The sequence below is a fragment of the Arabidopsis lyrata genome (assembly GCF_000004255.2).
Source record: "Arabidopsis lyrata subsp. lyrata unplaced genomic scaffold ARALYscaffold_1, whole genome shotgun sequence".
Taxonomy (NCBI): domain Eukaryota; kingdom Viridiplantae; phylum Streptophyta; class Magnoliopsida; order Brassicales; family Brassicaceae; genus Arabidopsis; species Arabidopsis lyrata.
The window spans coordinates 9,955,767-9,981,296 of NW_003302555.1; the positions used below are offsets into that span (position 1 = coordinate 9,955,767).

The 25,530-nt window shown below is 34.7% G+C and overlaps 5 protein-coding genes across 6 annotated transcripts; 3 read left to right on the top strand and 2 right to left on the bottom strand.

The window, feature by feature from the left end:
* Positions 1-1,606: 1,606 nt before the first annotated feature.
* LOC9326583 lies at positions 1,607-3,472 on the bottom strand. Its single transcript, XM_021010648.1, has 2 exons — positions 2,562-3,472; positions 1,607-2,041 (listed from the first exon to the last, which is right to left on the bottom strand). Exons 1-2 carry the CDS (start codon positions 3,429-3,431, stop codon positions 1,772-1,774), a joined length of 1,140 nt encoding a protein of 379 aa, XP_020866307.1. The 5' UTR covers positions 3,432-3,472; the 3' UTR covers positions 1,607-1,771.
* A 5,252-nt stretch (positions 3,473-8,724) lies between these two features.
* LOC9329302 (FT-interacting protein 1) lies at positions 8,725-12,222 on the top strand. The gene has a single exon (XM_002890475.2). It carries the CDS (start codon positions 8,964-8,966, stop codon positions 12,039-12,041), a length of 3,078 nt encoding a protein of 1,025 aa, XP_002890521.1. The 5' UTR covers positions 8,725-8,963; the 3' UTR covers positions 12,042-12,222.
* Positions 12,153-17,375, bottom strand: LOC9326584 (phosphoinositide phosphatase SAC1). Its single transcript, XM_021011692.1, has 16 exons — positions 17,106-17,375; positions 16,717-16,921; positions 16,463-16,628; positions 16,112-16,334; positions 15,958-16,034; positions 15,547-15,734; positions 15,325-15,422; positions 15,099-15,232; positions 14,892-15,026; positions 14,372-14,756; positions 14,171-14,292; positions 13,777-13,887; positions 13,357-13,569; positions 13,017-13,202; positions 12,706-12,817; positions 12,153-12,604 (listed from the first exon to the last, which is right to left on the bottom strand). Exons 1-16 carry the CDS (start codon positions 17,232-17,234, stop codon positions 12,353-12,355), a joined length of 2,736 nt encoding a protein of 911 aa, XP_020867351.1. The 5' UTR covers positions 17,235-17,375; the 3' UTR covers positions 12,153-12,352.
* Positions 17,376-17,659: 284 nt separating this feature from the next.
* On the top strand, positions 17,660-18,781 carry LOC9329303. 2 transcript variants are annotated; one of them, XM_021011694.1, is made up of 4 exons: positions 17,660-18,046; positions 18,136-18,195; positions 18,401-18,447; positions 18,559-18,781. In XM_021011694.1, the coding sequence occupies exons 1-4, from the start codon at positions 17,909-17,911 to the stop codon at positions 18,644-18,646; spliced, it is 333 nt and encodes a 110-aa protein (XP_020867353.1). In that variant the 5' UTR covers positions 17,660-17,908; the 3' UTR covers positions 18,647-18,781. The 2 variants fall into 2 exon arrangements, with proteins under 2 accessions (XP_020867353.1, XP_020867352.1); XM_021011693.1 differs by having other exon boundaries at positions 17,870-18,046; positions 18,121-18,195.
* A 2,160-nt stretch (positions 18,782-20,941) lies between these two features.
* Positions 20,942-22,273, top strand: LOC9326585 (transcription factor MYB3). Its single transcript, XM_021011695.1, has 3 exons — positions 20,942-21,299; positions 21,386-21,515; positions 21,611-22,273. Exons 1-3 carry the CDS (start codon positions 21,167-21,169, stop codon positions 22,119-22,121), a joined length of 774 nt encoding a protein of 257 aa, XP_020867354.1. The 5' UTR covers positions 20,942-21,166; the 3' UTR covers positions 22,122-22,273.
* Positions 22,274-25,530: the final 3,257 nt, after the last annotated feature.

A 25,530-nucleotide genomic window follows, 5' to 3' on the forward strand; every position in this document is an offset into this window, starting at 1 on the left:
ATTTTTTTTGTCTTTTTATAAACTGATGAATTTGTTGTATATAATATTTTTTGTTGTACATTGCGAGTCACATGCGTTGTAACTAAAAATGAAAATTTTAAGTTGTATTTGTTTTGTTTTGTGTTTAAAATTGTATAATTGTATTTTGATTTGTTAATCCCAGGATTTCACCCGTGATATATTATCCCGTATTAATATCAATCCAAATCCGACCCGTCCCACCATATAATCATGTCCCGTAAAATTAAACATCATTTTGTTATTTCTTTTAATAACACTTTTATTTAAAAGACATATAATTCGAGTCAATTTAAAAGTTTGCTTTCAAATAGTTTCTATAATATATATATATATATTTTCAAATTAGTGTGTGTTTTTAGACCAACCCGTAAAAATATTTTTAAAATGTATATTAAAATACTAAATAATTGTATTTCGATTTGTTAATTTTAAGATTTCACCGTGGTATATTGTCCCGTTTTAGATAATTGTAGAAATTAAGAAAATATCTGAATGACTCAATTCCGGGTCAGAGTAAAAAAAAAAATACGACCTGATTAAACGCGCAAATTTGTTTTTCAAAAATGTTAATATAGATTGTACACATATTTTTTTCTTCATCGATTGAGTAATATGTCCGTTTTAAAAAATTTGAATCATAGCATATGCAGAAAAAAATCGAATTTTTTCATTAAGTATATATATTTTATAATAGTTTAAAATAATATAAATATAAGATCATATAAAAGTGAAATGAGAATCAGATATTTATGTTTTAATTAGGTAGAGAGGTTTTAGGAAATTAGTTCAAATTTGTTATATTAGCATTAAATAATCATATTTGATTTCTATATCTATAAAAATTGTAGAGAATATGCCATAAATAAAGAGTTTAGGTATAGTAATTAGTTGAGAAAATATATATTTTTTTGATTTTATTGATTAATTTTCGTTTTTTAATTTTGTCAAAAATAAGGAAAGATCCGATTGAAGATTTCCGGGTCAAAATTAAACAAAATTTGACCCGATTAGGAACCCCAAAAAGTGTTGCAAAAATGTATAGTAGATATGAAAATTTATATATTTAAACTTAATGTCACTAATTGCATATGTTATCTATTTGGATTATATATATTTTAACTTAGACGAATCTTATAGTGTCATATGCACATTAGCTTAAGCTAACTCTAATTGCACCAAAAACAAGAATCTAAAGAATCTTTGGGAGATATCTTTCTTTTAGACTTATTAAGAGTTCTTCAATGTACTCTATCCTTTCAATCTCCCAAGGGATATTCAAAACATGGAGACAGATCTTGAAATTTGTGTGAAATAAGCATCACAATACATTGTTCTCGGCATCTTACGATGTCAATCAGAATCATCACTAGCTGTTACAAATACAGGGCCCTGCGGCTGTACTTCATATGAAAGAAGAAACCTCACGACTTCACACAATTCGGTTGCTCGGAGTCGGAGTGTAGCCTCCATTGCCTCCGACATCAATAAAACTACGAAAGCAAAGCTACTAGGACTCATGCCCACCTATTAACCTGCCTCGGACTCTATGCTCACACTCTAGACTGGATTCTACTCTTACTTTATTCATTCTCATTATGTGTAATGCTGCAAAAGCAAAAACAATTCTCTCTATACAAATTTAATTTTCTTTAATTTACTCAACCTTAGCTTGAAAAAAGGAGGAGGAGACATATAACACAAACATTAAACCACACAAACAAAAACTATCAGTGGCTTGATCCCTCAACAGTCAACAAGTAAGGCTAAGTCGATCGCCGAGATACACAAAGTGCCAAGTAAGAGACATCAGAGTTAGTAAATTTAGCCGCGACGAGTACGCATTTAACCTATACATCCTCTCGCTCAGATTTGTCAGTCTCTGCTTCACCGCATCCTGATCCATCTTCTCTGTAACCTTCTTCTTACCTCTGGTTCGAGCTGCTGTTTCACTAGACTGTGTCTCTGACGTATCAAGTCCTCTTCCTTCTTCCTTTTCAGCTTTTATCAGCTCAAACATTGCCTGTTTCACAACCAAAAATAAATATTACGATAAACCTAAAAGTTTCAATCACAAGAAACAACAAATGTTGTCCAAATCCAATATTTAGGGGAGGGTTATAAAGTTTGTTTAAGCAGTTTACGTAATTCTTGGGCAATTCCATCAGCGAGTAAGACTATTTGAAACCTTATGTCTTTGAAAAAATGTACATTTTTATTTTTTTGAAAAGATGAAAAATAAAACAATTTCATCAATTTTCAAAAACTTTTTTACAAAAGATGTCTATGGCGTTTCAAATAGTCTTACTCGCAGATGGAATTGCCCAAGAATTATTGTGGTCTTAGGCATTTTACCTCTAATATTAACAAATAAACATATTAACTCGTTTACCATGCTTATTAAAAGTTGGAAGAAAATAGTAATACACACTAAACCTAAACGTAAACAAACAACCGAAGCCATATAGACAAAATTTAAGATTTAATTTCCTAGACTTCATATCTTCAATCTTAAAATAAATGAATTGGGAGTGATAAATAACCTTGGTGGCTCGTGGGTCAACAAATGACGCATTAGCTTCGACCATCAAGATCGAGGCCAAGAGGTTAACGGCTTGCCACATATCCACCGCATCGGTAAAAACCTTCCGGCGCCGGCTGATGACGTGTCCTAACAACCCAACCAAAATCCCTACAGTGACTGCCTTGAAGTACACCGGATACATCTTGCTCTGCACCACACCGAATTGCTGCTCCCCAAGCACCGAAGCCAACACGTAGCCCGACACGAACGTCACCCACACGCACATCCCATACGCTGCCGCGATCCCAACAATTCCCACCACGCTCCCGATCTTCGTCAGCCCCAGAGCCGCCGCAACCGCCGTCCCTATCCCCCGCACCGCGACCTTCGAATTCTCCAAAACTTTTTGGACCCTATGAGCTTTCTTTGTGGCCCTTTCCTTCACCGTTTCCTTAGCTTCATGTGCTGTCCCTGAGACCTTTTCTTCCACGTCACGTGCCTCACGTCCTATCTTCTCTTCGGAAAGATCACTAGCCGTTCGATCCTTGACTCTCCCTAACACAGTCGCCATCTTGTGCTTACACTTACCGATCGCATCGCATATAAGTTCCCCTGGCGACGCGTGGTGTTCACGCTCCTCCTCTTCTGGAAGAGACGACGCCGTTTCTTTCTTCTCATTTCCAAACACTTCCCCTTCGTCTCTTCTCTTCTCTTCTTCTTTTCCCGGAGGTGAAATCAAGACTCTAGTGTTGGTTTCGACGTCTCCGTCGTACTCCACCACAACAACGCGGTGACCATCTTTCACGATGATGTCACCCTCCGAAACCGCGCAGTGACCCATCGAAAATAACGTACTCAAGACAAGACACAAGGCCAATAGTTTTTTCATTTTTACTTGTTACTTCGTGTCGCTGACTCGTTTGATACTTAACTTACTAGTTTTGTTAATTAAGCTCATCAAATTTTTAGTGTTTTACCATGCTGATTAACACGTGTCGCCACCTGGATATATACGTGTCGCCCGAGGAGGAAAAGTAAACTTCTATATCAGCACTGTTTCGCTACAAGGCGGTGCGCTACTTAATAATGGGCCGCCTAGTTTTCCACATTTAGGCCCAATATATATGGATTTGAAGATGCATAATTTCGCGAATCATGGAATATTCTTGTAAAAAATCAAAGAAGCCAGAAATAGAAAGGTTTCGAGGTTGAATAGTAATAGTAACTGTAGAAAAATGAATTGTAATGAAATTTGGATAGAATCTAAAAGGCTTAGAGAAGAGTAGATGTAAATAGGAATATTCGCCGAGTGGCCGGCAAAAGTTGACACACAAAGTGAAAGAAATTGCATGCAAGATAGCTTCAATCTCCTTTCTAAAAGAGAATATAAATCACCACATATCACTTTTTCCGATTTAAGTTTTTCTATAGGTTTAAACGGATGTGGACTAATTTTGAGGGATATATTTTAGTTTTTGGTTCTAAAACCAAAGTCGAACAATTTCTATTTTTTCGATTATAATAAAAAATGTTATATAACAAAAGTAGTTTTCCTTAAGGTTTTTAAGTCTTAGAAAACATTAGCTAAGATATGATGAAGTTTTCGATTTTAACTAGCAAAAGCTAACCAAAATTTATAGTCTAATACTTTGTCTTGATGTCGTGTAATTTTCCCAATATACTATATGTTGTTATAACAACAACAATAAGAAAAACTAAACATAGTACATCCGTTCAATATATACCTTAATCATAAATCTTGAATGTAAATCTCATTGTTATGGTATGCGTCTTTTGCAGTTTTGCTAGAAATTTAGAGATGATGATTTAATTTACGTCGTAAATTGCACATGTATTATGGATTATTTGCATTTGATCTAAATTTTAAACTAGAAACTGAAAAGGCCAAAACATTTCGGAAAAAATAGATGAGATATGTACCCAAAAACAAAAAAGAAGGACGTAGGAGGCATGTGGGATTACATGTGGCTTTGAGGCACTTCGACAACAAAACAAAAGGCAGAAAAAAATAAAGCAGCCACCTTGTATCTTCCTTTGCAGATTCCCCGCAACAACACTCACACATATTACATATACATATACTAACACACATATCTTCGTACGTCGTTTCTTTTTCAGAATATTTCCTATATATATTCGCCTGTTAATTCTGTTTTTTTCAAACGACAAATTAATGTTTATTTGATATGAACATTTTGGTTGCTCCGCAACTTTAGTGGCATTATTGTATTGGTTATTACAATTATTGTTTACTAAAATCATTGGACGATTATTGAGAAATGACCAGTTCCTTACACCAACTACATTACAGACGATGTACCAAAATGCAACGCATAAGTTCCTTTTAAAATTTAGCTAGAGACATATCTTCTCTCATTTTTTTATGAAAGCGAAAGGACGAGTAAAAGGTAAGAAGATAAAGAAAGACGATCAAACCCACGATCGTTTATATTTCAATTTATTTATTGAAATCGATAAATGAACTAAAAATGGAGTAGTTTTAAAAAATAAAAACATGAAAGGCGTCGAGAACCATACAAATCTAAGCGAGAGGAACAGAGGAGATTAGGCTACGAACAGCTAAGAGCAAATCCTTGTAGAACCCTACCTACTTGATACTTCTCCTTGGATCACGATAATACTACAATAGTTCTTTAAAAAAAAAATCTAAAAGTTAAACAAAGAAATGGATCCAAAATTGGTTGATATCTTGACATGGAGAAGTTAAGTAAGGACGAAGGAGTTAGGAACACAGTTACTAAAATCGGAAGTATTCAACAACATTCTTTGCTTTGGAATTACTTTTCTCGGATGTTACCCTAACTACTAACACTGTGAATTCAGACATCTCCGACCAATCCACGTGTTTGGTTTCACGCTAGAACATGACATTATTTTTTAGTGAGTTACTACCAAACTTTACTAACAAAATTTAATACTCATTTATTCATTTTATTTATTACTCCATTTAGTTTTTTTTTTTGTTTTCTTCTCTCTCTCATTGGCCCATATATTAATCTCATTTACAAAATTTATGGTCGAAGTTGGTGCCAATCAAGGGGGATGCAGACCTGTAGTAGAGAAACCACTCTACTAAAGTTTCAGCTTATTACTTCTTTTAGTTTAATTTCTTATCTAGTAGACTAGTAGTAACCGTGAAATCATATATATTACTACTTGACCGTAACCGTGAAGATAGCTATGATGTGGACATAAAAAGTTTGCAAGAATTGGTGAACTGATACCAAATTTGAATCAATTCATGTCAGAAGTTTTCGGATACAAAAACTTAATTAGCTGAAAAATCAACGATCGCTGCGTGCCACAAATTACGTGGAAACGTCTTCAAAAATACACTTTAACGAGCGGATGCTTCATAGAAATATATAGGAGATGACTTTGGTGGCAAAAAAGTTGTGTCCACTAAAATATGTTAAGTGAAATGGAAAATTAAATGATATTAAATTATTGAACCTTAGCTCCGAAGGAGAACATTGTTGACTTTAAAAGCAAAACTCCAAAATGAAGAAGTGGGTAGCGATCTTTATTTATTACCAGACAAATATCCTTTTTATTTAATAAAACATCAGACATTTATAAATTAATATTATTAAAACTATAAGAATTTATTATTGTAAAGAAAAACGTTTTTGATGTTAGTCAAAAGTAAAACTTGGTTTTATTTTATTTGTAAATAATGCTCTAGATAAAAGTTTGCTAGCTATTATTTGATAAACTTCGTCATTCAAATTTAGTATTATTTGATAAAACTGATTTTTTTGGAAATCTTTAAATATTTAATAATCTTTCATCAAAACAACGTAACAAAATCTAAGGTATAATACAAATATTTTATAGAATTAACACATCTGAATTCTTATAAATCATTTCAAAATTTAAATTTTTTTTAAAACTAAAAATATCAAAAATTAACTTTTAAGTCATTGATCTAATAACTCTATAGATAGTGTAAACCTTTGGGCTCGAGCGTAATGTAGTTGGCTTTAAAAAAGGTTACGAAAACCGGTCATTTTCGATAATTGAATGATGGTAGTGCTAAACCGGTTAGAAACAACAACATTGTTGTTCTCTCCGTATCATCGTTGAAATGATGACATGCGGCATAAACAAAAAAAAAAGCGATAGTAGAGAAGTGGATGAGAGTTATGAGAGAATAGAATGGCCGTAATCTTGTATAAAAGATATTGAAACCAGTTTGATAAAATGAAATGTTGAACCATGAAATATATAGAGGACCTAAAAGAAAACTGCCGACACAACATGAGGAGATGAGAACAAGATTCTATTTGACTAGATTATCTTAAAAACCGATGTCTTTTAAGATTTTTTAAATTACTTTTTAAGTCTCCCTAACAAACCAACGATCAACGTTTGTCCGTAGTCTCCACGGAACGTCCACTTTAATTAATGGATATCAATAGTAACAATTAATAAAAATCCAGCCAAAAAAAATGTTTGAATTACGAATTATCAAACCTAGTGTCGAATCTTCTTAAAAATACATCAACCAAAGGTATGAAATCTTCTAATCCCTTAAAAGAATATGTAATCCATCCATAACCAAAGGTATGAAATTTTCTAATCCCTTAAAAGAATATTAATCCATCCATATAAAAGTTAGAAAACAATTGGTGATGTTACAACAAAAGTTGTTCACTTTTTAGGGTAAGGACATGACAAGATGTACTGTAGATTTCGTGATGGGGTAACACCGATTTCCTTGAAAACGAGAGATCCAATCAATAAAAGCTTCTGTATCTTCTTCTTTTTTGTTATCTCATGGAAGAAAATAATATTCAAGACGCTTAAATATAATGAAAATCCAACGTTTTCATTTTCGTGAATGGAATGAGTAAACAACATTTTGAATGAATAAAATGACTAAATGAGTAATTTTTTACTTCTTTACACATTCCTCGTCTCTAAACTAACCTAAATCCACTTCACCTTCTTATAACCTCACATTAATCAATCCGAACATGGATTAATGTTCTTAACTCTACTAACACAATGAAGCAAATTAAAGTAGCAAACTTTCAAACCAATAATTTTAAACTATGTAGAAAAAAAAAAAAAAACTATGTAGAATGAGAGAGAGAAAAACAAGACATCCCATTTAAATGATAACAATACAGAAAAGATTTTGCAAATTATCCCATGTGGTCAGACATCAATGGTTCAATATAGATTTGTGATCTCATTCACCAAACAAACAACACAATATTAATTTACGTTGTTCAGTTAATTTATGAAACCAAACAGTACATTGGTCGAGTGACTCATAATTCGGATAGATATTTTGTTAATGTATTAAAACATCGATTAAAACAGTAGTATAATATAATAATGCGATTTCTAACTTCAAAACAAAAAGTCCATCCTAAACCAACAATCGCAAGCATTAACCACTTTTCAAATTAAATATCTTTCAAGTTTCAACTATAGTTACCATTAAATGTATCTTAACTTTTTTTCTTAGTGATCACAGCCACAGAAAAATTGTTTTAGACTGTTTGACCCGAAATGACATAAGTTTTGTAATTTTCATATTTGACATGATTGCATATATTTTGAATTCACATGATGTTAAGTGGTAACCGATTATTTATTTATTTTCATTACGTTGTCGCTGTTATAAAACTAATTTTAATAATTAAACCAAATCAAAACGACGAAATTAGTCCACTTTCTAATTATGTTAGCATTAGCAAACAAAGCAGACAAATGGCCACCACCACCACCACGTTCGTCCTCCAAAGACAACGATGGTACGTCTCTCATGACCCTACTCCTCACTCACCCAATTCTCTTTTTTTTTTTTCCTATTTACTTTTTTTTATATAATATGTATATATAAAATAACTAAATCATCATCAAAAACGTAATTTAGTTTCCATCAACAATACGTACGAATATTTGGTGAATCACCGACGAAGACAATATTCGAAAAAGTAAACCAAATGATTCATAAGTTAAAAAAGCAATAATCAAGAATATTCAACAAAGAAATTCGTGAGTAGAAAAAAACAACAAAATAATCCACGTGATAATTTCATTTCTGTCTATTTCTTACCATATTATAAAAACTATATATATATAAAAAAAAAGAAGATAAAATTTGGGAGAAATCGAAAAATAAAATTGACTAAAATGACGTCTTCTTCTTGACCTCTCTGTTCCCCGAGTTTTACTCCTCGAAACAAAAAGAAGATGTTCTTCTTCAATTTCTTTCTTCTTTCTCTTCTCTCTTCATAATTCATCTTCTTCTCTTTACTTCACAATCTCTTACTTACTTACAAGTTACAATTAAATCTTCTTCGCCGGAACTTTTTTTCTCTCTCACCACCGCTTTAAACAAAATTTTCAAATTTAACCGAATATGAGTAAACTAGTTGTTGAAATCGTTGACGCTAGCGATTTGATGCCTAAAGACGGACAAGGCTCAGCGAGTCCGTTCGTTGAAGTTGAATTCGACCAACAGCGTCAGAGAACGCAAACGCGGTTTAAAGATCTAAACCCTCAGTGGAACGAGAAGTTGGTTTTCAACGTCGGTGACTTCAAGCGTTTGAATAATAAGACTATCGACGTCACTGTTTATGATGACCGCCGTGATAATCAACCTGGGAAGTTTCTTGGCCGTGTTAAAATCGCCGGCGCGGTTGTTCCGTTATCGGAATCTGAATCCGATGTTCAGAGGTATCCTCTTGATAAACGAGGTTTGTTTTCTAACATTAAAGGTGATATCGCTTTGAGAATCTACGCTGCTCCGATTGACGGCGGCGATTTCGTCTCTCCGCCGGCGGATTTTGCTGAGAAAGTGACGAAAGAGGAGAAGAGATTCGAATCTCAGGAGTTTCAATTTCAAAATCAGAATCACTTCCAGCAATTCGAAGATGAGATTGATAATAACATGGAGACGATGAAGCCGACGAAGAAGAAAGAGAAAGAAGCAAGGACTTTTCACTCAATCGGTGCTCACGCCGGAGGAGGAGGAGGAGCTCCACCGATGTCACAAGCGAAACAAGCTTATCCTCCACCTCCTAATCAACCGGAGTTTAGGTCAGATTCCATGAGAGCTCCAGGACCACCGACTGGAGCAGTAATGCAGATGCAACCACCGAGACAGAATCCAGAGTTTCAGCTAATTGAAACCAGTCCTCCTTTAGCAGCTCGTATGAGACAATCCTACTATTACAGAAACAGCGGAGATAAAACCTCGAGCACATACGATCTCGTTGAGCAGATGCATTACCTATACGTGAGCGTCGTGAAAGCTCGAGATCTTCCGGTGATGGATGTTTCCGGTAGTTTAGATCCTTATGTTGAAGTGAAGCTAGGGAACTACAAAGGTTTAACGAAACATTTGGAGAAGAATTCGAATCCGATCTGGAAACAGATCTTCGCCTTCTCTAAAGAGAGATTGCAATCGAATCTTCTTGAAGTTACTGTGAAAGATAAAGATCTTTTGACCAAAGACGATTTCGTTGGAAGAGTTCATATTGATCTCACTGAAGTTCCTCTTAGAGTTCCTCCTGATAGTCCTCTGGCTCCACAGTGGTATAGGCTTGAGGATAAGAAAGGTATGAAGACGAACAGAGGAGAGATTATGCTTGCTGTGTGGATGGGAACTCAAGCTGATGAGTCGTTTCCAGACGCTTGGCACTCGGATGCGCACCGTGTGAGCCACTCAAATTTGTCGAACACGCGGTCTAAAGTTTACTTCTCGCCGAAGCTGTATTACTTGAGAATTCACGTAATGGAAGCTCAGGATCTTGTTCCGTCTGATAAAGGTAGAGTACCTGATGTGGTTGTGAAGATTCAAGCGGGGTTTCAGATGAGAGCGACGAGGACACCTCAGATGCGGACGATGAATCCGCAGTGGCACGAGGAGCTTATGTTTGTTGTGTCTGAGCCGTTTGAGGATATGGTGATTGTTTCGGTTGATGACAGGATTGGTCCAGGGAAAGATGAGATATTGGGGAGGGTGTTTATACCGGTGAGGGATGTTCCGGTCAGGCAAGAGGTTGGGAAAATGCCTGATCCACGGTGGTTTAATCTACAAAGACATTCAATGTCTATGGAGGAAGAGACTGAGAAAAGAAAAGAGAAGTTCTCTAGTAAGATTCTACTTCGGGTTTGTATAGAAGCAGGGTACCATGTCCTTGACGAGTCCACACATTTCAGCAGCGATCTTCAACCGTCTTCAAAGCATTTGAGGAAGCCGAGTATTGGGATTCTTGAGCTTGGGATTCTCAGTGCTAGGAACTTGATGCCTATGAAAGGTAAAGATGGGAGAATGACTGATCCCTATTGTGTGGCGAAATATGGTAACAAATGGGTGAGAACGAGGACTCTTTTAGACGCGCTTGCGCCTAAGTGGAACGAGCAATATACTTGGGAAGTTCATGATCCTTGCACGGTCATAACAATTGGAGTCTTTGACAATAGTCATGTTAACGATGGTGGTGACTCTAGGGACCAGAGGATTGGGAAAGTCAGAGTCAGGCTATCTACGCTGGAGACAGACCGGGTTTACACTCATTACTACCCGCTACTGGTTCTTACACCGGGTGGTCTAAAGAAGAATGGTGAGCTTCAGCTAGCTCTGAGGTACACCTGCACCGGCTTTGTTAACATGATGGCACAATATGGAAGACCGTTGTTACCCAAAATGCATTATATTCAACCAATACCAGTAAGGCATATCGACTTGCTTAGGCATCAGGCAATGCAAATAGTTGCAACAAGACTATCAAGGTCCGAACCACCTCTGAGACGAGAGGTTGTGGAGTACATGCTTGATGTAGACTACCATATGTTCAGTCTCAGGAGAAGCAAAGCCAATTTCAGCAGAATCATGTCGCTTCTCTCCTCGGTCACTCTGGTCTGCAAGTGGTTCAACGATATCTGCACATGGAGAAACCCGATCACAACGTGTCTGGTTCACGTTCTGTTCTTGATTCTTGTCTGCTACCCAGAACTGATTTTACCCACAGTCTTCCTCTACCTCTTTGTGATAGGCATGTGGAATTACCGGTACAGACCAAGACACCCGCCTCACATGGATGCTCGTGTATCGCAAGCAGACAACGCACACCCAGACGAGCTAGACGAAGAGTTCGACACTTTCCCCACCAGCAGACCGGCAGACATTGTCAGAATGAGGTATGATAGGCTTAGGAGCGTTGGTGGTAGAGTTCAGACAGTCGTAGGCGATCTGGCGACTCAAGGGGAGAGAATTCAAGCTCTTCTTAGCTGGAGAGACCCGAGAGCAACTGCTTTATTCATCGTCTTTGCATTGATCTGGGCCGTGTTTATCTATGTCACACCATTCCAGGTGATTGCAATCATAATCGGGCTGTTCATGCTGCGCCATCCGCGGTTCAGGAGCAGAATGCCTTCAGTACCTGCCAATTTCTTCAAGAGATTACCAGCCAAGTCAGATATGCTACTGTAAGTGTAAAAGACAAAAACCAAAAGAAAAATGATTATATTTGTTGTAGTGTGTATCAAAGAACACAAGTGGAGAACTTTGTAGAGGGGAGCGAAGGAAACTAGTTTTTGCCTCTGAGGTTAAATCATTCGTATATTCTGTATTATACGTGAGCTTAATCATAAACCAACAAATATTTTTTGGGTACAAAATATTGTTTTGGGTTTGTCCCTTCTTATATATATATCTACACAAAATGCACAGTCAAACACATTCACAAACATGTAACCAAAAAAGAAGTGTCTTCGAGGTGAGATGAGTCATTGGTTTCGTGATTAAATGACCTTTGGGACCTTATCATCTCCGACAAGCCATCTGGCTAGCCAACAAGGATCAACAGCAAAGTGTTTGCATTGCATTGGAATGATCCCGAGATCGCTACCGATCTGAGTGTATTCACTGAATGCGCTTTCCATCTCTGTTTTTTCTTCTTCAATGTCCATTACATCGACTGTGTTCATGCGGAGAACTTCCGCAAAGTTCTGTTCTAACTCATGATCATTCTCAAATGGTTCCATCGCTGGACACTGTTTAAATCAGATCATAAAAGAAACAGAATATTGATCTGAGTTTCTGCAATCTATCAATCTTATGGAATGCATTCTAGCAAGATAAAAATAATCTGAACCTGACAGAATTGAGCGTAATGTCTGTAAATTTCGCTGTTTTCATCTTGGTCACCGAGGAGAGTACCACCATACCAACCATTGGCTTCATTGGTTGATGTAATCGATAGATACCTATAAAATGAAACAACTGCAACAAGTGATTTGATGCACTGGCGAGTGGCGACAAAATCTGGGTGTTGAAAATACCAACAAATTTGGTCAATAGTTGAGGGTTTCATTCAGTAATGAGTTTGCTAATAATAACCAGAATTTCAAACTTGCATTCTGAAGGATGTTTACATTTCAAAGAGAAGAAAAAAGAAATCAGTACCTTTGGAAGATATCTTCTTGATGACGGTCAGACTTAGAAAGCCAGTCCAAGTTGCAGAAATCGTTGACTCTCTCAGTCGAGGTTACTCCTTTCTCACTATCGTCTGCACCAGATTTTGTGGCAGAACTACTCTCTTCGGGCTTTCTTGAACCAAACAGCCAATTGGGGCTCTTGAGCTGAATCTCACTGCAGATAGAAAGTCAAGAAAAATAAGCTAAGATTCGGAAAAGTCGTGGTGTGGTTTGAGCTGAAAGCTATGTTCTTTTCTGTATTAGAAACTATCTTTCTACTTTCTTAAAGGGATAAAGTCATAAAAGTCATTTCAAATGAGGATCATTACGCTGCATCAGGAGCCACACCAGTGCTTCCAGTGTTGCCACCTGGCCTTTGGTCTGTCTCACTACAAAGCCTCACGTTCTTTATTGAACTGCATGTCTGCTCTATCAGTTTGTCAAACGATGTTAGCTTCTTCCGCGAGAAGTCGTCTCTGAAAGCTGGCACTGGTGCAAGATTGACACCAATACCACTCATAGGTTTAGCAGTGGACTGGACCCTGCATACACCTAAAGTTAGATATCATACAGACCAGAGGTTATGATCTTTCTTGGGAAATTAAATTTAACATCTTTGGTATTGCACGAACTGGTTCACAAGTCCATTAAACTTGGCGTCCAGTTTCAGGCACGGTTCAAAATTTTATTTGCATCTAATGAAGACCCATAATCTGACACGCACTAGGTTCATTAAATGTAAATCTTACCCGATATCTGGGAAAATATCATCTCCAATCCCTGAAACATGGAGATAATAATCAGAATCCAGCTCCCAGAGCGCAGGTTTCCCTTCCTGAGGTTGAAAGTAGCCCAAGAATCTGCTCAGGATAAAGGTCATTAGTTACTAGGACTTGAGATTCAATAGAAACGAAAGAAGAAAAAAAGAGTTCTTAGCCAACTATTCCTCAGACAAGTCAATATCTTGGCAGTTACTATTATTAGTAATGCCAGGGTTCTGTTGCCTCTTATCATAAATGAAGCAAGAACTCAGAGACTTATCCTAAAAGCCTTCATACTATTGCTACATCACTGGCAAACTACAAGTAGTAAAGACTTAGCAAGAAACTGAAGTGACTTGGGCAAGAAAGGGAAGTTTATTACAAGTTTATGGCGTCTTGCTTTTCGCCATCGGTGTAGGTATTGCTGTAGTATCGTTTGATAGACTTGAGAAACTCTCTAGACTGTGTTGTGGCCTTCCATTTCCCCTGCCTTTCTGGGAAAACCTATAATGCATTCAACAATGTTACTGAATAAGCATTGCAAATGTTGTTTTGTCAAGAAGTGGTCAAGTAGTATTGTTACAGTGTTATGAGCAGCTGAGCCGCCATATTGTTGTGCAAGGGCATCTCCCATGCTCTGGTACATATCCATAAGTGCAGCAGCTATGCTACTGTCAGGATCGATCTTAGGTGTATCGCTCAAACCCATTGCATGCAGCTGCCGGCCTAAAGCAGCCAAACCATATGCATACTGTGCTACATTTGTTCGATCCAAGCAATCGATGCAGTTAGTACGCAGAACACCACTTTGGTAACGCGGAGCTGAAGAATCAGTTTCCTCGTCTTTTTTTTGTTGGCTTAGCTTCATCTCCTTCTCTCGATTAGCAAGAGCACTAAGTATATCATTTGAACTCTCACCCCTTGAAAGTTCTGCAGAGTAAGCTCTGAGATCACGTAGAGAAGGTTCCCTGCAGTAACTATCTCTATTACAGCGAGAAAGGTAACTAATAGCTCCAGTTTGTAAAATAATATATAGCAGTTTACAAAACAAACCAAATTTCTGACTAAATATAAGTAGCAGATCATATCATCAAAAATATTACCTTCCAGTGCTAGCATGACTAAGTTGTTTAGCCTTCTTCTTAACAATTTTAGGCTTGCCACTGAAGTATAATCCAGTCAAATCAAGGGCTTCGCTTGCTACAGCACCCAAAACAGCCAATACATTCGCCGACTTGCTATAACATGAACAATAGAATGCAATGTGAGTTCAGACTATAAGGTGGGAAAACAACTCCACAACATTTTACCTCTTTGCAAATTTATGGAAATCCCAGTGGATGAATTTGAGATGATTTTCTTCACGAAAAATTGAATTTAGATAACCCACTGCATTCGCAAACTCACGTCTTAGCACCATTTCCCTAGGCCTTTTCTCAACTGTCTGAATATTTCCATGGATATTTATCAATAAGTAAAAATGACATAACCATCTCTTGCTAAAGAAGGACAATAATAATAATTAAAAAAAGTAACCTTAATTAAGTTGAGCACAATGATCGGGTTCCCATATCGATTCACCAGGTCTTCAAAATGCATTTTGGTTGACTCATATGTAGGATCATACCTCTGTACTGAGGCCAAAACAACAGAATTAGAAAATCAGGAGTCATCCATAAGAAGCAAGTAGATCAATAACCACATACACATTAAATGATCTTATATAGATAACAAACGCATGTTAGGTTAGTTTCTCACAGAAAATATCAGGCTTAGGACTAAATCTGGAGGCCTCTTGCGACCAAAAGAGTGGAATTGACCCTCGCATCTGCACCACTGAGCTCATTTTTCCTTTGCATGATCCAGCTTCATCATCAAGAACAAGTTGTTCTGTTTCAACATCATTTGCAACCCTTCCACGATCATTCACTCCCCTTTTCAAGTAACTGCAATGAAATTTGAACAGAATGAAAAGGGCTATATATATTTTACAGTAAACAAAAGAGACAAGCATCCAAACTAGTCTAGAAAAGTTCACATCACTCAATATATTCACCCTAACCAAAGTTCCTAAAGATAAAAGGTATAAGTAAGAAAGGGAATTAGAAAATTGAAACGGTCACCATGAATTTGTCATCCATTAGAGGCCTGATAAGAATGAATTCTTACCGTGTGCCTGCAAAATGTCGAGAACGCCTAGAGACTAGAGTAACACTGAAGTCTCTTCCATATATTGATAGTCTTATCTGAATGATGGGGAAAAATAGTTAGAACCATTTTAACACCAGGTGCCAAACCTAGGAGTGAATCCCCAAGACAATACCTGCTTAAAATGCCCATGAACTAATGCCAGTGTCCAAATAGTGTTGTTGCATCTTGATCGAATAGGCTGCGTCAGATACGAATTCCATACGAATATGTTATCATAAGGCATCCCTTCCTCACCAGATGATAGAACATTCTTTTGCAAGCTTTGCATTATAGGATAAGTGTAACTGTAGAAGAAATCTTTTGTCAAATCTACACTTGACAGAAGCTTCTTGTACCTGCAAATAAAGGAAAGACACAAAGAACTTTGTAAAATTATATAAGGTGAAATAAGAATATAAAAGTGGGACACGCCTTAGTTAAAAGTTGAACTTCAAAAGGGAAATCAAAATTCTCAGAAACAGACCTTAGTTCAGTTTTGGAATTCGCAACATCAGATTGAATAGTTGCATGTGGAACACTGATCATTTGACTTTCATCAATAGCATATATCGCATGCCCGCATATACATCCAATCTGCCGGCGTTTTGTCACCAAAATTAAATAGTAAGACTCCATAAACTTAGCACAACCTAGAAGCCAAAAATTTCACTCAACTCAGTTCACTACACAAGATCCAAAATATACAAACAAGACAAGCATTGCTTCCCCACGACTAACCAGCAATTCCATAGACTTTGGCCACAAAAGCCAATCCTCCCGTGGCACGATTGCCTTCGGCGATACGCTGAAGCAGACTCTTGATCTCTTGAGGCGAATATACAACAGGATCTTCACTAATGTTAAGCTCAGATGGCTCTGAACGATCAATCTTCAACACTCTGAAGAATCGTTTATTCCTATCACTCCCCACTAGATAAAACCTCTGTACAAAAAAAAAACATCACAAGCAATTCAATCTAGGGTTTCCTTAATGATTCCAATCATCCCAACACACATTTGTCGCATTACAGAGTGCTTAAGCGATGGTAATGAGAAACGATAGATTTTTGATGCAATCTTCCTCACTACTCTTCAGAATCAACAATTTGTGAATCGATGAAACTTACCGCTCTGGTTTCGTAGAGTTTGAATTTCTCGAGGGCGTACGAATCGGGATCGGACTCTGCATCGTTGGACGGTTGAATCTTGGCGAAAGAAGAGAAAGTAGAAGTCGTTGAGTTTTCCGATTTCGCCATATTGGATCAATCTATCTCGTGAAACGATCAGATACTCTGAAGCCGGCGATGGTTTCAGGCGATCATTTTGCGATCGGAAAATGTTCGGAAGATAAGGGGTGTTTTCGTACTTTTCTAGTTTAGGCTCGTGCGTGATCCTTTGTCCCTTTCTTTATTTTCAAAAATAATACCTTTCTGTTAAATTAAAATTGGACAAAATTATTTAAAAAATATATATTATACGTATATATATTTATAACTTATAAAATTTGTTACATAGTAAAAAGAAAAATTAACATATTCAGAATTCAGATTTATATTTTGTATGCATAAAGTGAAATTTATTTGAATCTATACTGTTTAGATACATGATTATTAACCTTTTAATTGTTAAATAAAATTTATTCTTTTTTACTATTTTAAAATATAGTATGAAATTGTGACTGATTTTGTTTCAATTGATATTTGTAGGGTCTTGTGGCTTCTTTCACTTATGTATTTTAAGTCAATAATCCTCGTCAACATATTCCATCCACATGATCCGTTTCAATATCCACACACCACACCACAACCAAGCAAACTCTTTAGCTTTCTCCCACCATCCATATTCACTATCACATGTATGCATAGATAGATATACATAGGTAACTAGCTTACTTCCTAGTTCTAACAGTTTTGACTTTTGAGTTACAAAAATGTTGAAATTTCCACTTTGTTGCAGTGAGTTATCTTTAGAACCCAAGGTTCTAGCTTTTGAAAGACAGCTTGTTTCGGGGCGACGCGATTCCATCAAAGTTTCTGCGGGAAAAATCGGAAATTTCTCTCTTGGTTCGGTAAGATTTCACGACATCCATATAGCATATGATGTTATCATCGTCAATGAAGAGTTTTGTTAATTCTTCAAAAGGTTTTATGTAAACAGATATTCAAAAGTTGCGAGACTTGTGGAGCCAAAGGAGCAATTGAATGTCCCGGTTGCAAGGTACTAATTTGATTTTCATTAGTAGATACTATGTAATAATATCTTCCATCAAGTGAGTCTATTTCTTTTGGTGTATATTCAATCTTACTTTGTTTTTCCAGACCATACTTATTCATTTTACTCTTTTTTACTCTATATTTATGCATATACTTACTTTTTATCCCATTTAGCATATATAAAGACAAAATTCTTATGTTGCCTCCAGGGAACAGGTAAAAATAAGAAGAACGGAAATATGTTTGAGAGGTGGAAGTAAGTAATAACTAACACTGTAACACAGTTTTAAATCAATCAAATTTTTCCAGTTCAATGAGTACTTAAGGAGAGTGTTAAGTGTTAACTTGGGATTTTGAAAATGTGCAGATGTTTTGATTGTCAAGGATTTGGTATGAAGAGTTGTCCTAACTGTGGCAAGGGAGGCTTGACGCCTGAACAGAGAGGGGAACGATAGAGTTATACTACTATTTGTTTCTCTTACATAAGTTAAACTTGTGATATAAACATGTCTCTCTTACATAAGTTAAACTTGTTATATAAACATGTCATAAAATATCTTTTCCATAGAATGTGAATTGCATTTAGGCTATTAACATTACTAAATGTAGCAAACACAGAGATGAAGTGTGTTGCATAGAATTAGAGAACTGCATTAAAAAGCGTGTAGAAATGAGAAAGCGATATTAACACGTTTTTGAAAAATTAATCACATTGTTGAGATAACATAAAATAGTAACACTTATTGTGCTTCCAAACCGGAAATGAAAGTTTGAGTTGGCTTCTAACACGAAAACAAGTTTTTACATTTGCGCTTCTGATATGTTATCTTTCTTTGAATCGCGGTTTCGTCTTGTTCTTTTGTGCATGTGTGGGGGAGCCTTCGATTCCAATTCTGAGAAAAAACAATGAATGGACCTCAAGACGAATCTTTCTTAGAACGTAGTAAATATTCACAAGCAAGACGTGACATTCTCAATTCATGTTAGCCATTAGCCAATAGCTAGGATGTAGAAGTTTGTCCAAACGTTTGGCATTTGGCGTTGCGTGAGGAAATGAGAAGCTTTGCGGTTAGCCATATTGGGCCTTGCCAGTAACAGCCTAGGCCCATGATCCTTATGCTTTGTCTGAATTAGTCATATAGCTTATGGCTCCCATAAAACATTGAACAGTAGCTAAATACTTAAATTACGTTGAACAGTAGTTGGATTGTACAGGATTTCTATATTAGAAAATTTTGTTAATGAGAAAGAAAAACAGAATTAGAATAAATGAAAAAAAAAATGTATTGTTAGTAAACCTATGAAAGCTTAGATTGTGTTACATCACTGTTGTAAAATTCAACTCTCTTTAAATATTGACAACAATTCTGATAACTTCTGCCAAAGTACAAATGACTAAAATGCGTATGGGCCGTGTAAGACAAAAACATTAACATTTATACGATCTATGCGATGAATTTATCTAATCGCCTTTTATAGCAACGTTATTCCAATTTCCAAGAAAAATCATCCCATGTTGATACCGTTTAAATACGTTAGAGCATGTTTATCAATAAAACTCTACGAGTATCACAAGCATTATTTAATATTAAATTAATTAATTGTTTAATCAATGTCGAATGAAACCGTATCAGAAGTCTCTACCCACTGAACCGTTTCAGCCCAATCTCAACCCAAAATGAATTTTTTTAATATTTTTCATGGGCTGATACCCATCAAATATCATGGATAAACATGCTCTTACAAGTTAGTAATTTTAAAGTATTTTTTAATTGGACCGTTGTTGTAATGTGAAATTCCAAAAAAAAAAAATTAAAATATCTTTAAGTAGTTAAGTTAATTTGACTCTGCTTTTCTCACCAAAATTCGATTCTATTAAATCGCACTATCCCGCATAATAAAAATTAGCTATGAATTGTGCATTATCAATCCAAATATGTAATTAAAAAAAAGAAACAGAACAGTAGAAAAAAGACCAAGTACACATGCCCAAACCCAATAATTCAGTTATCCAACTAATCTAAATAATATTAATTTTTTTATAATTGAGGGGACAAAGAGAGAGAGAATGTGATAAAATCATAAGAAAAGACACGTGGAGGTACATGAAGGAAGTAGCGTGTGGAGAGAGTGATTGGAGAAGAGAGAGAGATTAAAAAAGACAGCTACCTACTCATCTTCCCAATCTATCTACCTACTTTCTCCCAGATCTACTTTTTTTCTTTCTTTTTAACATTTTCCCAAAAGTAGGTTAGGGTCTAATTTTTTTTAATCATGCAGTAAACAATTGTTTAATTTAGTTGATGCAATAAGAATGGTTACAATATCGTGACTAAAACTTCAAAAACAAATTATTACAGAAACAGAAATATATATCAAATATACTAAAGATGATATAAACTAATAAGTGAATTTGACTATGTTTTTTTTTAAGCCTTATTTGATAACGGTTTTTCCTTCCTTTGTAATCAATTTATACGAAATTTGTATGTGACTATCTTTTCTTTGATGCAATAAGAATGGTTAAAAATAGTGATATTGAGAGATTTGTTGTAATGTTGTGGAATTTGTAAAATGATTATGATATTTTTTTTTTTGGGCTAATGATGATTCTAAAAGAGCCAAAAAGTCAATAACCAAAACCGTACGATCTACATCTCAGAAAACAAAAACAAAAAAAGTTAGGAAACTCCCACGTTACTCCTGTGAGTGTACTACAATCAAATTTGTGTTTTCTGGTTGTTGTTACAATATTCTCTAGACACACATCATTTCATTTGTTAGATCAAAATTTTTCTTTAGAAAAAAAACTTTGGTATTAAAATAATGTTAGTTAGTTTATTATAAATAACATTCAAAACGAAAACATCATCCTACAGGAACTCTCTTCCTTCAAAAAAAGAAAAAAAAAAAATTCCTCTTCCTCCAAATACATACATACACATAGAGATACATACATATATAGAGATCAAAAGATGGGAAGATCACCATGCTGCGAGAAAGCTCACATGAACAAAGGAGCTTGGACTAAAGAAGAAGATCAGCTTCTCGTTGATTACATCCGTAAACACGGTGAAGGTTGCTGGCGATCTCTCCCTCGCGCCGCCGGTACATATATACACATCCTCTGCTTCTATATATACAGAGACAGATAAAGATTTGGCTTTATGATTAAAATTACGATAATTTTGCAGGATTACAGAGATGTGGTAAGAGTTGTAGATTGAGATGGATGAATTATCTAAGACCAGATCTCAAAAGAGGCAATTTCACTGAAGAAGAAGATGAACTCATCATCAAGCTCCATAGCTTGCTTGGTAACAAGTTAGTCTCTTTCTCTCAAAATTACATTTTTTAAAAATGGGTTTTGGAAATTTTGTGAAAAAGTCTAAAACTTTGGGAATTTTTTGTTGTTGTAGATGGTCTTTAATAGCTGGGAGATTACCAGGAAGAACAGATAACGAGATCAAGAACTATTGGAACACACATATCAAGAGAAAGCTTCTTAGCCGTGGGATTGATCCAAACACTCACCGTCTGATCAATGAATCGGCAGTAGTGTCTCCGTCGTCTCTTCAAAAGGATGTCGTTGAGACTTTAAATCTCGATTTTGCCGGAAAGGTTAAACCGGAACCGGTACGGGAAGAGACTGGTGGTATTAATAATTGTACGAGTAGTGGAACGACTTCGGAGAAGGATTACGGGAACGAGGAAGATTGGGTGCTGAATTTGGAACTCTCTGTTGGGCCGAGTTATCGGTACGAGTCCACTCGGAAAGTGAGTGTTGTTGACTCGGCTGAGTCGACTCGACGGTGGGGATCCGAGTTGTTTAGGACTCAGAGTGATGCGGTGTGTTTGTGTTGTCGGGTTGGGTTGTATCATAATGAGTCGTGTCGGAATTGTCGGGTTTCTGATGTTAGAACTCATTAGAGACTCGAGAATTCTTTAGGAATCTTTTTATATATTTAGATTGTTAATTGTGCTTCTTTTTTTCTTTCACATTTGTTATGTAACGCTTCAAGTAAGAAACTAGGATAATTATTTGATGGCAAAAGCCAAAAGTGTAGAATCATTTTTAACTATTACTAGATTTTAACCCGCGGTACACCGCGGGGCTATATTTTCTTAAAAAAATCAAAATGTAATTTGTTTGATAGATTATTTTGATTGTTAATTTTAGGATTTCACCCGTGGTATACGATCTTTTATAAATATCAACCCAAACCCGTCCCATCATATTACCCGTCCCGTGAAATTAAACATTATTTAGTTATTTTTCTTTTTAATAATACTTTTATTTAAAAGCTAAATAATTCAAGTCAATTTAAAAATTTCTTTTAAATGGTTCCCATAAGATATATATACATATATATTAAATTTGTATAGAGTTGAAATAATATTAATATTACAAATTTTTTATATAATTTAAATATTATAAATATTTTTAAAAATATGTAATATATATTTTTTGTTATTGAATAAGAGGATATTATGTGTAAGAAATGTAGAAAATAAGAGTTTAATATTTTTATTATGGAGTCGCAAAAAAATCTTTTATTTCTATACATGTTATTCATTTATTAATAATAAAAGAAAACAAATCCTTTAAATTAGATATTAACTAAAATAAACGCACCATAATTACTTATTAAGTAACAACCAATAAATTTCACCAAAAAATAGGTAACAACCAATAAATTCTAAACACAGTAATTAAAGAATGAGATATTAAAAAAAATATATCAAATAAGATATAAGAATCTTAAAATAATTGAACATCTAAATAATTTAATTGTTAGTGTCGATTTTAATGCCTTCATTAATGTGGATTTTTTTTTTTACAGAGAAATATTTCCTAAAGATTATCACATTAATGACTCAAAAAATTAAGGAAGATATGAATTTATGATTCTCGAAATCGTATTGGTAATATCTTTAAGTAATATTTTTCAAATTTAAATAATTAATGCCAATGGCATTCATCCGTAAATAAGGTCCAACTCCAGGATTTATTTGCTAAAAGTCATTCAAAAATGTATATATAGATAAGATTATGCGCAAAGAAATTATAAAAAGAATTTCTTAAATGTATATTTATTTGATGTGTTTAAATCCATATGTGTAAATTAATGGGTTAAAATATTTCGAATTTTTTTAGGGCACGATGCTAAAACGGTAATTCTTATAAATAACATAGCAAATTATTTAATTTTCATACACTTTATTTGTGATTAATCTTGGACTCTTGGTATATGATACTTCATATGTTTTAATTTTAAGAGTGTTTTTTTTTTGTTTTGTTTCATAATGATGGAATGTTTTTTAATTTCTATGTAAAAATTGAATGTTTTCATTTTCTAATTTACCTATGTCAATTGAATTCTGTTGAATGTAAACATTAATGAAATTACCAAATTCAAGTGAAATCAAATTTTGCATTCAAATAGTTTCTTAAAACATGTAATAATTCCAAACCATTTAACTTAAAAATACGAGGACAATTACAATATATACCTTCCATGTCATTTTCACATGAAAAAGTGAGTAAATGCTTTATTTGTTTCATTACGCAGTCATGACTAATATGTATATGACACTTTTATTTACGCATAAAATGCACAAGTAGATTTATTTTTCCCACTTCTTCGGGAATCGAGTATGGACCTTAAGCTGTCACATCTTTTTGTATAAATATGCCTTATTAAGAAGGTATATGTTGTGTTTTAAAATAAGTTTCAATGTATATGAAATAGACGAACATCATTGGTGGTGATATGTGTACATGAAGGCATGCGCGATTCCAGTTAATTTTATGTGTAGGGCACTTACTACGGGCTAATGTTAGACCATCAGCAGTGGTAAATGTGTTTGTGTAGATGTAAGTATTTTTTTAGTATTATAATTTAAAGCAAAATAGAAAAGAGAAAGAAAAAGAAAGAGAGATAGAGAGAAAAAATGTTACATCCGAGTGTAAACTTACACCCGAGTGTGAAGAGAGAAACAATTTTTTCGTTTTTTTAATACCTACACCCCAAGACTCACACCCACCTGCTTGCCCCACTGTCCATGCTCTTAGGATCTTACTTCAAAGTTTATTATCGGATGGTTTGATAGATTTTATGAAGAAAATCGGAGGATAACAAGTGGCAGTTTGCAAATCCAGTCATGGGAAAAAAAAAGGCATAGGGGATATGTGCATGTATCATTAACGACAATCTTGTGGGCGACTTTATTTCTTTACATGCGCTAAATCAGCCAGTTTTTGATCAATCGGATTCCGAATAAGTATATCCTTAGTACTCTGTTTTTGTTTGTAATTTCTTGGATTAAATACACAGGCCCGGTCCTGTGCCCATTTTTGAGAAACATTTGTATGTGGCCTCAAACTTTTGAGGTTTTTTTGTGGAGAATTTTTTTTTAAAAAAAAAAAAGAGGCCTCAAAATTAACCAAAAACCCCCAATATTAATAAAAAAAGACACATAATTAACAAAAAATATCCCACAATTAGTAAAAAAATCTCACAATTAACAAACAATGTCTAAAAATTTAAAAAATATTTATAAATAAAAATTATAAATATCTCATAATTAGTAAAAAAAATTTTTTAGCAATTTTTATTATTTAAAAAGGCCTTAATTTTTTTTTTCGTATTTGGCCTCGGATTTTACCGGACCGGTACTGTAAATACATCTTGTTTTTTAAGGAAAAAAAATGGCTGGCTACACGAAGTATCCGCGAAGACATGGCCACACATGCAACGTTTAATAATGGATCCTAAACTACATGAACTATATGTATCGCATGCCCACATATACGAACTATATGTAGTCATGTCGCCAACATCACGAACATTTTTTTCCGGTACACTTTTCGCCGGAATCCGGCATTGACAAATTTGACCGGCGTTGACCAACATAAATATTAAAAAAAAAAATTAGTTTTTTAATATTTAGAAAATTATGTTATTGAATCATTTATAATATTGTATAATTAAAAAAATATATACAATATTCAATATAAAAATATTTTTTATATATATTCAATGCATTGATTTTTATAATTAGTTAGTTTCAATAATATCAAAACTAAACTAAAAATAAAACAAAAACCAATTAGGTAAAATAATATAAATAGAAAATTTTAAATACTCTCTAGTCTAAAGTTTTTTTATAATATGTTGTTAATTTTTTTTTGTATTATTAAAAGAATTTTTCGTAATAATTTTAGATACAAAAATTAACAACATATTATACAAAAAACTTTAGACTAGAGAGTATAGAAAATTTTATATTTACAATTATTTTAACTAATTGGTTTTTATTTTATTTTTAGTTTAGT